Source organism: Oncorhynchus mykiss, chromosome 23 (assembly GCF_013265735.2).
Source record: "Oncorhynchus mykiss isolate Arlee chromosome 23, USDA_OmykA_1.1, whole genome shotgun sequence".
Taxonomy (NCBI): Eukaryota; Metazoa; Chordata; class Actinopteri; order Salmoniformes; family Salmonidae; genus Oncorhynchus; species Oncorhynchus mykiss.
Genome location: NC_048587.1, coordinates 13084076 through 13098037, shown reverse-complemented (window position 1 = coordinate 13098037; position 13962 = coordinate 13084076). Strand labels below are relative to the sequence as shown.

Below are 13962 nucleotides of genomic sequence, written 5' to 3'. Positions count from 1 at the left end.
GAAACTCCCCAAATACAGGTGCCAAGCTTGTAGCGTCATACCCAAGAAGACGCGAGGCTGTAATCGCTGCTAAAGTACTGAGTAAAGGGTCAGAATACTTATGTAAATGTGATATCAGTTTTTTTTTTATATATATACATAAACTATTTGATACATTTTAGAATAAGGATGTAATGTAACAAAATGTGGAAAAAGTCAAGGAGTCTGAATCCTTTCCGAATGCACTGTATGTATAATTACATAGATGAATACCCATGCTAATATTCAGAGTGACCTCACACCAGATGATGTAGGAGGTCAAGGGTCATATCTTGAGAAGCTGCTCAGCAGCTGCCAAGTGGAACAAGAAGTTTTCGGTAGCAGGTGGGAAGTGACGCTGCTTTAAGGTCTCCAGGGTGATTTTAGAGTTCTCACAGTCCTCAGCTAAGGACGCCAGGTTAGCAAGGATCTCCCTCGTCTTTATGGAAATGTCCTGGAAACAGGTTGAATTTCAGTCATCATAGCAAACAGACAGCTTTTTTTATTTTTATTGATTGTGCTAAATACCTGAATACTTATGTATTACATTTCTATAACACCTCATTACATGTATAATCTCAAATTGTATAAAATACTAAGTCTTTGAATAGACATCCCAAACATTATCTCTGAGCATAGATGGACAAATGGAAAGGATGTAATGTATGCTTTCAACTCACCTTGATAACCTGCCCATCTGTTCTATCAGCATCCTCTGCAGACTGGACAATGACGAGGCCAATGTCTTTGTGCAACTTTCCCATAGCCATGGCCTCTGGTAGTGTGGTAGAGTTATAGTGTTTAAGAAATGGTGGATGCTTGCATTGGAATAATGAGAATAATGAGGTAAAACTCAGTTAAAAAAAAAAAAAATGTAAACATTCTTCACTTTGTCTTCTACACTCATAGGAAGAATATACTAATTGTGACACCCACCTTTGGCACTCTGGGATACGGTAATCTCAGTATCTGGGAGGTTTACATACACATCAAACAAGTCCGGTCTGTTGCTCACTTGTGGGTCAACAAATCCTGCCACATATCCTGCAGAGACAGTGAGCATATGGGTGAATGCAGATGGTGGGTACTAAAACTGAACACTGGGTTGAAAATCTCCAAGGAACATATTTCTTTATGAACAACATGCATGCAAATTAATTCAATGCAAGTCAATTATTGCATGAGTCTTCCTGTGTCTGTCAGTGAAGAACTGACTGTTGGGACACAATGGGTATCCGTTCAATATCTGGGTTGTGTTCATTAGGACATGCAAAGGAAAACATTTTAAAATGTTTTGCAACAGAAAATGAACATGTCCAGGAAGTCCCTCCCTTAGTCCATTTTCTTCTCTTTGGTGTTTAATGTACACACCCAAGTCTGAATCAGTTTGTTGTAATGTGGATCTAATGATCCAGACATCCTCACCAGTGCATGTCCTGAGATTCTCCAGCTCACTGTCAGCCAGGTGGACATAAGGGTGCAGAATGGACCAGTCTTTCCTGTGCCATGTAAGAGCTGGAAGAGCTCTGGGGGAGGAGAATACAATTAAATCATACATTTAATATAATTTTTATTTGATTTTTTATTTCACCTTTATTTAACCAGGTAGGCTAGTTGAGAACAAGTTCTAATTTACAACTGCGACCTGGCCAAGATAAAGCATAGCAGTGTGAACAGACAGCAACACAGTTACACATGGAGTAAACAATAAACAAGTCAATAACACAGTATAATTTTTTTTTACAAAACAAAAAAAAAATAGTCTATATACATTGTGTGCAAACGGCATGAGGAGGTAGGTGAATAATTACAATTTAGCAGATTAACACTGGAGTGATAAATTATCAGATGGTCATGTGCAGGTAGAGAGATACAGTGCCTTGCGAAAGTATTCGGCCCCCTTGAACTTTGCGACCTTTTGCCACATTTCAGGCTTCAAACATAAAGATATAAAACTGTATTTTTTTGTGAAGAATCAACAACAAGTGGGACACAATCATGAAGTGGAACGACATTTATTGGATATTTCAAACTTTTTTAACAATCAAAAACTGAAAAATTGGGCGTGCAAAATTATTCAGCCCCTTTACTTTCAGTGCAGCAAACTCTCTCCAGAAGTTCAGTGAGGATCTCTGAATGATCCAATGTTGACCTAAATGACTAATGATGATAAATACAATCCACCTGTGTGTAATCAAGTCTCCGTATAAATGCACCAGCACTGTGATAGTCTCAGAGGTCCGTTAAAAGCGCAGAGAGCATCATGAAGAACAAGGAACACACCAGGCAGGTCCGAGATACTGTTGTGAAGAAGTTTAAAGCCGGATTTGGATACAAAAAGATTTCCCAAGCTTTAAACATCCCAAGGAGCACTGTGCAAGCGATAATATTGAAATGGAAGGAGTATCAGACCACTGCAAATCTACCAAGACCTGGCCGTCCCTCTAAACTTTCAGCTCATACAAGGAGAAGACTGATCAGAGATGCAGCCAAGAGGCCCATGATCACTCTGGATGAACTGCAGAGATCTACAGCTGAGGTGGGAGACTCTGTCCATAGGACAACAATCAGTCGTATATTGCACAAATCTGGCCTTTATGGAAGAGTGGCAAGAAGAAAGCCATTTCTTAAAGATATCCATAAAAAGTGTTGTTTAAAGTTTGCCACAAGCCACCTGGGAGACACACCAAACATGTGGAAGAAGGTGCTCTGGTCAGATGAAACCAAAATTAAACTTTTTGGCAACAATGCAAAACGTTATGTTTGGCGTAAAAGCAACACAGCTCATCACCCTGAACACACCATCCCCACTGTCAAACATGGTGGTGGCAGCATCATGGTTTGGGCCTGCTTTTCTTCAGCAGGGACAGGGAAGATGGTTAAAATTGATGGGAAGATGGACGGAGCCAAATACAGGACCATTCTGGAAGAAAACCTGATGGAGTCTGCAAAAGACCTGAGACTGGGACGGAGATTTGTCTTCCAACAAGACAATGATCCAAAACATAAAGCAAAATCTACAATGGAATGGTTCAAAAATAAACATATCCAGGTGTTAGAATGGCCAAGTCAAAGTCCAGACCTGAATCCAATCGAGAATCTGTGGAAAGAACTGAAAACTGCTGTTCACAAATGCTCTCCATCCAACCTCACTGAGCTCGAGCTGTTTTGCAAGGAGGAATGGGAAAAAAGTTCAGTCTCTCGATGTGCAAAACTGATAGAGACATACCCCAAGCGACTTACAGCTGTAATCGCAGCAAAAGGTGGCACAACAAAGTATTAACTTAAGGGGGCTGAATAATTTTGCACGCCCAATTTTTCAGTTTTTGATTTGTTAAAAAAGTTTGAAATATCCAATAAATGTCGTTCCACTTCATGATTGTGTCCCACTTGTTGTTGATTCTTCACAAAAAAATACAGTTTTATATCTTTATGTTTGAAGCCTGAAATGTGGCAAAAGGTCGCAAAGTTCAAGGGGGCCGAATACTTTCGCAAGGCACTGTACTGGTGTGCAAAAGAGCAGAAAAGTAAATAAATAAAAACAGTATGGGGATGAGGTAGGTCAATTGGGTGGGCTATTTACCGATGGACTATGTACAGCTGCAGTGATCGGTCAGCTGCTCATCTGATAGCAGATGTTTAAAGTTGGTGAGGGAGGTAAAAGTCTCCATCTTCAACGATTTTTGCAATTCGTTCCAGTCACAGGCAGCAGAGAACTGGAAGGAAAGGCGGCCAAATGAGGTGTTGGCTTTAGGGATGGAGGAAGGAAGGAGGAAGGCATGGCCAGCCGTTGAGAAATGCTTGTTGAAGTTTTAGATTATCATGGATTTATCGGTGGTGACCGTGTTCCCTAGCCTCAGTGCAGTGGGCAGCTGGGAGGAGGTGCTCTTGTTCTCCATGGACTTTACAGTGTCCCAGAACTTTTTGGAGTTAGAGCTACAGGATGCAAATTTCTGCTTGAAAAAGCTGGCCTTTGCTTTCCTGACTGACTGCGTGTATTGGTTCCTGACTTCCCTGAACAGTTGCATATCGCGGGGACTATTCAATGCTATTGCAGTCCGCCACAGAATGTTTTTGTGCTAGTCGAGGGCAGTCAGGTCTGGAGTGAACCAGGGGCTATATCTGTTCTTAGTTCTGCATTTTTTGAACGGAGCATGCTTATCTAAGATGGTGAGGAAGTTACTTTTAAAGAATGACCAGGCATCCTCAACTGACGGGATGAGGTCAATATCCTTCCAGGATACCCGGGCCAGGTCGATTAGAAAGGCCTGTTCGCAGAAGTGATTTAGAGAGCGTTTGACAGTGATTAGGGGTGGTCGTTTGACTGCGGACCCGTAGCGGATACAGGCAATGAGGCAGTGATCGCTGAGATCCTGATTGAAGACAGCGGAGGTGTATTTGGAGGGCCAGTTGGTCAGGATAACGTCTATGAGGGAGCCCTTGTTTACAGATTTAGAGTTGTACCTGGTGGGTTCCTTGATGATTTGTGTGAGATTGAGGGCATCTAGCTTAGATTGTAGGACTGCCGGGGTGTTAAGCATATCCCTAGTTTAGGTCACCTAACAGAACAAACTCTGAAGCTAGATGGGGGGCGATCAATTCACAAATGGTGTCCAGGGCACAGCTGGGAGCTGAGGGGGCTCGGTAGCAGGCAGCAACAGTGAGAGACTTATTTCTGGAGAGATTAATTTTTAAAATTAGAAGTTCGAACTGTTTGGGTATGGACCTGGAAAGTATGACATTACTTTGCAGGCTATCTCTGCAGTAGACTGCAACTCCTCCCCCTTTGGCAGTTCTATCTTGACGGAAAATGTTATAGTTGGGTATGGAAATCTCAGAATTGTTGGTGGCCTTCCTAAGCCAGGATTCAGACACAGCAAGGACATCAGGGTTGGCAGAGTGTGCTAAAGCAGTGAGTAAAACAAACTTAGGGAGGAGGCTTCTGATGTTGACATGCATGAAACCAAGGCTTTTTCGATCACAGAAGTCAACAAATGAGGGTGCCTGGGGACATGCAGGGCCTGGGTTTACCTCCACATCACCCGCGGAACAGAGGAGGAGTAGAATGAGGGTGCGGCTAAAGGCTATCAAAATTATAATGTTCTTTCAGAAAATGTTATGGTTATCCACTTCGACGATGAAGTCCAATATACAATGAAGTATATTGAATATTCTAAATTACCATCGTTTTTGGCCCACCGTAATGTAACAATTATGATTGTCAAAGCTCAAACCTTGACTGCATTTTCTCATTTGCCTTAGTCACCTTGTGAACTCCAACAGTGCTTCAATCCGAGGGTGATGGACCACAATCCTCTTCTTTAGCATAAGGGCTGTGTACAGGATGATGGTCTCCATCCCAAACTGGGACACCACATCTGAAACAGTAATCACAAGATAGTCTACCTAATCCTGGCAATCAGCTTCTTTGCATGCCATTAAGAAATCTTGACAGTGTCAAGCACCTTGTATCAACAATCATTTCTTTATACTGTAATAACTGTCTTACCTTTCACTGAGCCTGCTAAGTACGCCTTCCTGACATCGTAGTCCTTGATGAGAAAGGAGCCATTCTCATCACTCTGGCAGATGCCTTTGGTGAGGACTGCAATGTAACCCTCCACCATTTTCACTGGGCTCCCATGTTTGATGTACATTCTGAATGATAAAATACACATGAAGAAATACATTTTGGGGGAAGTATTAAATAAGCAGACACTTGGCATTGGGGATGCATTAGTGCCGTATGTTGTACCTGCATAGTACTCGACTGAATGCTGCATACTTCTCAGGGTTGAAGTCCTTTGCTGTGACAACTAATGAAAAATGTGTGACCTAAAGAGAGAGAAATATGAGCAATATAATAGAACTTATAATCATTAGGCCTTCAACACCTTAAAGTTTTTTTCAATGAATGGAGAATTTCTAAACTAACTGTACCTTCTTTAGGGCGGAGGGTTCCTGTACCTCTACAGTGGATATGTAGTACCAGGTACGGCAGAAAAGGTGACAAAGGTGTTCAGGCCCTGGCTGTCCTGTGTGAGACAGCACTTACTGAGCAGGACCTCCCGGAGCTCAGCACTGACTGAGGGATAGCACCACACCCACAAGGTGTCTGCATTCACGTCTTTCTCTGTGTGGGGGAAGAATGTGAATATACTATGTCATATTACTTTCACAACTCATTATTACAAATATTACCAATATATATTTACATTTAACTGTTCTCAAGATTTACAGGAAGTCAAATACTTGATCACATTGATATCATGTGGTGACAGTCAAAGCCAAACAGGAGAACACTTGGCATGCATCAACCAGCAGGATAACATAATTACAACAAGGGAATGATATTCGGTGTCTTGCCTTACCAATTAATCCAATGCTTAGCATGAGCTGAGTTTCTGGTGCCGCCATCTCCCATCACAATTCAGTCGTAAACTGTGGGAGTTGACAATTAGGGACTCATGATAGCTTTTCTTAGGACAAGGAAGCAACACTTTCACCAAACAAGCAGGCCGAAGTAATATTGGTTTTATATTGGATATTCGGCTTTCTCTAGTCAATAGCTATTGAACCAAGCATGCCATGACTATGAAGGTGGTACAGTATATTCTGAATTAGGTGGATGGAGAAAAATCTGAAATGTCTATTAAAAAAAAGATGTGGATTGCTCCCCCGATTCATAATATATCGTTTTCATAGTCATGGCACACTTTGTCTAAGAGCTATTGAAGATTTTAATAATAAGGTTTCAAACAAAAGAAAGAAAGGTGTGGATTTTTCTCCATCCACCCGATTCAGAATATACCATCTTCATAGAGCTTCTAGTCCTAAAATCCAATAATAAGTTACCTCTGGTTCGTTCAGCCATCCATATGGGAAAAAAGTATGGGGGAAGAAATGGGTTTTGGAAAAAATGCAGAAAATAAGGTTATACAGGCTTAAGGCGTCAGAATGCTTCAGTTCGGCTGGCGGTTAGCTGAAGTTCGCTAAGCAAAACTGAACGAATGTGCTCGCATACTCCCTTAAAAGACCTTCGCTTGAAAAACAAGAAAGAAGGGGCAATAGTACAGTAGCCTCAATATAGTCAGATTTAATCTAAGATAACTCAAGAAATCTGTCAAATGTTGAAGTTTTTGCCAAAGAGATCTTAGTCGTGCAATTTTACATCTAACTAGATGCTTGATGAAGTATTTTTAAATAAAAAAAATGTGCATGGCCTCCCAAGTGGCGCAGCGTTCTAAGGCAGTGCTAGAGGCGTCACTAGAGACCGAGGTTCGATCCTGGGCTGTATTACAACCAGCCGTGATCGGGAGTCCCATAGGGCGGCACACAATTGGCCCAGCGTCGTCCGGGTTAGGGGAGGGTTTGGCTGGGGGGGACTTTACTTGGCTCATCGCACTCTAGTGACTCCTTTTGGCAGTCTGGGTGCCTGCAGACTGACCTCGGTCGTCAGTTGAACAGTGTTTCCTCCGATACATTAGGTGCGGCTGGCTTCTGGGTTAAGCAGGCGGGTGTTAAGAAGTGTGGTTTGGCGGGTCATGTTTCAGAGGACGCATGACTCCACCTTCGCCTCCCGAGCCCGTTGGGGAGTTGCAGCGATGAGACAAGATCGAAATTGGGGAGAAAGAGGGTCAAATAATTTATTTATTTTTAATATATAAATATATATATATACACACACACACACACACTTTTAAAAAACGTGCATGAAAATTAGTAATCTCTCGTTGAATGACAACAAATGTTTTATTGAAGAATCCCTGGTGTTGACCAATCACTGACGAAGGGGCGTAGACATTGGCTCTGAACTTCCTCTTGACTCCAGAAAAAAAGTAGTGTACCCGAACAGCCGAAAAAACCCTCAACAAAGTCCAAAACATCACAAAATGTTGTCATAATATATGCACGTACTCTTCCAAACTGTTTTGGCTGGGAAGCATGTGAACGCCTTTAGGAGATCTTCTAGGTTTTGTTCTATGAGATAATAGCAGTCAGTTAACATGACCTTTATGAATTATGAAGCCTTTGATTTTTTTATTGTTATTATTAGTATTATTACCTACATTCTTAAAGATTCACAAAAAGTGATGTTAGCAGATGACGATTATCTCGCAGAACAAAACGTATAGGATCTCCTCAGCCTGTGTTTACCACAGACCTTATTTTCGCCATTTATCCAAAAACCCTAGAAAAACTCCATTAATTTTCCTCATTGGCCTTGTCCAACGAACCATGGAGGAGTTAGTAATGGTGTCTTTTTGTATGCACTATTTATATTATCATGTTATATTATCATTGCTTGGTTCAATAGATATTGATGAGAGAAAACCAAATCTCCATTGAATATCCGATATAAAACAAATGTACCTCGGTAAGGAGCAGGGGTGTATTCATTATGTATTGCAACAAAAACCGTTTACTGTTTAACCCTCCTGTTGTGTTCGTTTCATGTTAATTAATTATGTGTTCGCAGTCCAAAATGACAGCCCCATTATAGCTTATTTATAAATCCATATCAATACATATATGATCACCTAATGTTGTGTTAGATCTTTTTAGCAACTTAAGTTCTTGTGAACATTACAAGTTTTGAACTTCTATTTGCTATTTATTGCCTGTAGGCCTCATTGACCTGAGCTCATACAACTTGTTTTTGAGTTTAAAAAAGCATAAATGTATGGATTATTTTGACTATAACAAATAATCAGATGAAACAGTGCTATTTATCACAGACTAATTTCTCCTCTAATGCATCTTCACTGTCCGTTTCCTGGCCTCTCTCCTCCTCACAAGTTCATGATCAAAGATATAATCAAAAGAGCCTCACATACAGTATATCATTTGGTCATTGTGCTGCCACAAAATGAATTGTGAGAAAAGTTCTATATAGTATTGAAACAATGTTGCGATTGTGAGAACGCCAACTGTTGTGGTTCCCGTGGGGGAAAGGTTCCCGTGGAGGTTGCCATTGAAGCCAAGAAGGGGAATGAGGTGTGTGTGTGTGTGGTCTGGGAGAGGAAGTGTGTCCATCTGATGAATGGGTATGTGCCTGAACTCAATTTTATACACTAATTGTAGTCTCACCCATTCATTTCTAATGACCGGTCAGTTTTAACCGGGAACACCACAGGTGTACAAAAGTTAAATAAAACACACAGAATTTTATGAAAATCATCAAAATGTATTTTGTGTGTTCAGATGCCCTGTGTGGACAAAGTCATGGAACCTTATGACAATCAGATTTGTGCGGCACGTCAGGAAGTCCAGGACCCAGTTGCACTGGGTTCAGACCCAGGGCCCGAGCTTAATGATGAGCTTGGAGGGTACTATGGGGTGTAATACTGAGCTATAGTCTTACATAAGTATTCCTCTTGTCCAGATGGGATAGGGCAGTGTGCAGTGGGTACAACATCTCCTATACACTTTCTGATAAACCGTATCTGTCGATGTTATTCTCAGAGCTACCCGGAAAACATATCCCAGTCTGCGTGGTCAAAACAATCTTAAAGCGTGGATTCTGATTGGTCAGACCAGTGTTGAATAGTCAATAGCACAGGTACTTCCTGTTTGAGTTAATGCCTATAGGAAGGGAGGAGCTATATGGAGTCATGATCAAATTTTCCGACGGGAGGGCGGATGCCTTGTAGGCATTTTGAAAAGCTGAGTCGCAAGTGCTGCGGTCAATGTGTTGATAAAACTTCGCAAGCGGTTTCCTCAAATTTGCTTTGCTAAAATCCCCAGCTACAATAAATACGGCCTCAGGATAAAGTTGAAGTCGGAAGTATACATACACTTAGGTTGGAGCCGGGGAATAGAAGTAGCCCGTGCCTTGCTGAAAACCTCCAGGAGGTCGTGGTACTCTGTGGGGAAAGTAGAGAAATCCGAGACTTGACTCAAGCCCCGAGGAGGCTGTCTCGGGGAAGTATGCGGTGCTTTGAGGCAATGGGAATGGCAAAACGGACTCCAACCCAGGATTGAATTTGTGGTCTAATCAATAATGGGGTTGTGTTTCTTAAACCAAGAAAATCCCAAAACAACTGGAACATGGGGAGACTCAATGAGGAGCAGCTGTATTGCCTCACTGTGATTTCCTGAAACCCGTCAATTAACAGGAACAGTGCTGTGGGTAACTCTACCAATGGAGCGTCAGTCCAGTGCTCTAGTATCCATGGGAACAGAGAGAAGTTGAGTGGGAATACCTAATTCAGAAACTAGAGTAGCATTCATAAAACTCTCATCTGCCCCAGTCAATGAGTACCCGAAGAGATTTAGACTGGTCTCCCCACAGCAGTATAACAAAGGAGGGAGTACGATTAATAGGATTACGAAGATTCCCAGTCTGGCTCACCAGAGTACTTTTGCCTACTATAGAGATACAGTTGAAGTCGGAAGTTTACATACACATACATTGAATAATTAAAACCCGTTTTTCAACCACTCCACAAATTTCTTGTTAACAAACTATAGTTTTGGCAAATCGGCTAGGACATCTACTTTGTGTATGACACAAGTAATTTTTCCAACAATTGTTTAGAGGTACAAAGGTATCTATATCCACAGTAAAACGAGTCCTATATCAACATAACCTGAAAGGCCACTCAGCAAGGAAGGAGCCACTGCTCCAAAACCACCATAAAAAAAGCAAGACTATGGTTTGCAACTGCACATGGGGATAAAGATTGTACTTTTTGGAGAAATGTCCTCTGGTTTGGTGAAACAAAAATAAAACTGTCCATAAAGACCATCGTCATGTTTGTAGCAAAAAGGGGGAGGCTTGCAAGCCGAAGAACACCACCCCAACCGTGAAGCACGGGGGTGGCAGCATCATGTTGTGGGGGTGCTTTGCTGCAGGAGGGACTGGTGCACTTCACAAAATAGATGGCATCATGAGGAGGAAATGTATGTGGATATATTGAAGCAACAGCTCAAGACATCGGTCAGGAAGTTAAAGCTTGGTCCCAAATGGGTCTTCCAAATGTACAATGACCAAGCATACTTCCAAAGTTGTGGCAAAATGGCTTAAGGACAAAGTCAAGGTATTGGAGTGGTCATCACAAAGCCCTGACCTCAATTCCATAGAAAATGTGTGGGCAGAACTGAAAAGGTGTATGCGAGCAAGGAGGCCTATAAACCTGACTCAGTTACACCAGCTCTGTCAGGAGGAATGGGCCAAAATTCACCCAACTTATTGTGAGAAGCTTGTGGAAGGCTACCTGAAATGTTTGACCCAAGTTAAACAATTTAATTTAGTGTATGTAATCTTCTGACCCACTGGGAATGTAATGAAAGAAATAAAAGCTGAAATAAATAATTCTCTCCACTATTATTCTGACATTTCACATTCTTAAAATAAAGTGGTGATCCTAACTGACCTAAGACAGGGAATTTCTACTATGATTAAATTCAGGAATTGTGAAAAACTAAGTTTAAATGTATTTGGCTAAGGTGTATGTAAACTTACGACTTCAATTGTATTTGGTTTTCAGTTTGCATAAAGTTCAGTGAAGTTCTTTGAGGGCATCTGTGTATCGGCTTGAGGGGGAATATGCACGGCTGTGACTATAACCGAAGAGAATTCTCCTGGGAGGTAATACGGTCGGCATTTGATTGTGAGGTATTCTATGTCGGGTGAACAAAAGGACAAGAGTTTCTGTATGTTATCACAATCACACCATGAGTGGTTAATCATGATACATATGCCTTTCTTCTTCCCAGAGAGTTCTTTATTCCTGTCTGTGCGATATACTGAGAACCCAGCTGGCTGTAGGGACGAAGACAGTATATCCCGAGAGAGCCATGTTTCCGTGAAACAGAGTATGTTACAATCCCTTCTCGCCCTAAGCTCGTCTACTTTATTATCCGGAAACTGAACATTAGCTAGTAATATACTCGGAAGCGGTGGATGGTGTGCGCGCCTCCTGAGTCGGACTAGGAGTCCACTCCGAATACCTCTTCTCCGCCGGCGGTGTTTTGGATCAGCCTCTGGAATCAGTTAAATTGCCCTGGGGGGTACGAACAAAGCATCCAATTCGAGAAAGTCGTAATGCAGGTGAGTTACCGCCGCTCTGATATCCGAAAGTTATTTCCGGCTGTATGTAATAACACAAAAAAACATAAGGACTAATAATGTAATAAATAACACACAAAAAGCAAAATACTGCAAAGTTGCTTAGGAGCTAAAAGCAGAGCTGCCCTATTTTTTGGTGCCATCATGCCAACCAGCATGGCTACCACAGAATTCTGCAGCAATACACAATCTCATCTGGTTTTCACTTAGTGGGATTATCATTTGTTTTTCAACAGGACAATGACCCAACACACCTCCAGGCTGTGTAATGGCTATTTGACCAAGTCAGAGGGTGATGGAGTGCTACCTCAGATGACCTGGCCTCCACAATCACTCCACCTCAAACCAATTGAGATGGTTTGGGATTAGTTGGACTGCAGAGTGAAAGAAAAGCAGCCAACAAGTGCTCAGCATATGTGAAAACTCCTTCAATACTGTTGGAAAAGCATTGCAGGTGAAGCTGGTTGTGAGACTGCCAAGAATATGCAAAGGCAAAAGGGGGGCTACTTTATCGAATCTATAATATGCGTTTAAAGACTTTTTTGGTTACTACATGATTCCATGTGTGTTATTTCATAGTTTTGATGTCTTCACTATTATTCTACAATGTATAAAACAGTATAAATAAAGAATAATCCTTGAATGAGTAGGTGTCCAAAGTTTTGACTGGGATTGTAAGTATGCCCCCAATGCAATTCTGAATTCAAATACATCCACAGTGTGATTTCAACTGATTTTTTACTTTACTTTGTCAAATGAACTAGCTAATTGTCTTTCGTTGAATTTATATAACATTCCAACGTTGTTTAGCCTTATCTAGTCCAATTGTGTCATGTTTTCACGATTTGCAACCTTTTGTATCAGTTTCAATTCGGAACCTTTATTTTGAAGGCGAACAACCTATTCCACTCTTGTCGCCCACGCTAATGTTGTTCACAACACACTGGTCTTTTCCCTCATACCGATTGATAGTCGTGGCAACCTAACAATCACTCCACCAATATGTGGAGTTGACAAACCCAGCTAAGGTTATACCTACATAAACCAGCCACAATGAATGATTAGCTACAATAACTTAGATTGTCATAACATTTGAAATGAGGAGATGTAGCTACAGTTTGCAGAATACACTTATGCGCGTAACTAACTATAGCTACAGTACTAGGAAACAAAGGTAATGAAATACCGTGTATATGGTCCAGATCTGCAATTATGATCGTGCAGAATGAGCAAATCTAGAACATTAATAAATAATTAGCTAACATTGACGCTTTCAAAAAGCAAAGTCTATCAAATTATATTCCTACTTCCTGATATTGGATCTTCTTCTACGGTTGCTTTACGAATAGAAGTAGAGATGGTAAAATTACCTTTGAAGAAAAGCCTGAAAAAGTCTGTCTTTTTTTACACTGACTTTTTTTGGAGCATAAAAAAAGAAATACACAAGCACAAATGCAGACTTTTTCGTCGTTTATGATTAATCTCTTTGGTGCCACCTGCTGTGTTGGCGGTATTACTGTATCATCACTATAGAAATACTATATTAGAAGAGTTAATTCCTCTTATCCTCTCATAGAAATAAATATGTAATCTACCACCAATCAATGTATCACTATTTTCCTTTTTTTGTTTCTGTTATGCTCAAAGAAAGTATTATTTAAATGTCACATTAAATGTCAGGTTATGTTTTCATCTCAAATGCCTGCAAAGCAAATTAATGTTTATTAAATATTTAATTTATATTTATTTGTTTAATTCTTTACAGCAACGTCATGAAAAAAAAATCACATGAAATTGTAATAAAATTTCCTCTCAATCAATATACATACGTTTAATAATTTACTTACAACCTTTCTATCTGATGTACGTCT

General features: G+C 40.9%; 1 protein-coding gene across 1 annotated transcript; it reads right to left on the bottom strand.

Moving 5' to 3' along the window:
- Positions 1-129: 129 nt before the first annotated feature.
- Positions 130-13451, bottom strand: LOC110502282 (DENN domain-containing protein 10). Its single transcript, XM_021580204.2, is given in 11 exon segments — positions 130-472; positions 699-793; positions 955-1062; positions 1444-1544; positions 5285-5396; positions 5528-5676; positions 5774-5853; positions 5959-6026; positions 6029-6151; positions 6390-6459; positions 13399-13451. Coding segments are annotated over 10 exon segments (1050 nt in total). The 5' UTR covers positions 6436-6459; positions 13399-13451; the 3' UTR covers positions 130-304.
- Between the last annotated feature and the right edge of the window lie 511 nt (positions 13452-13962).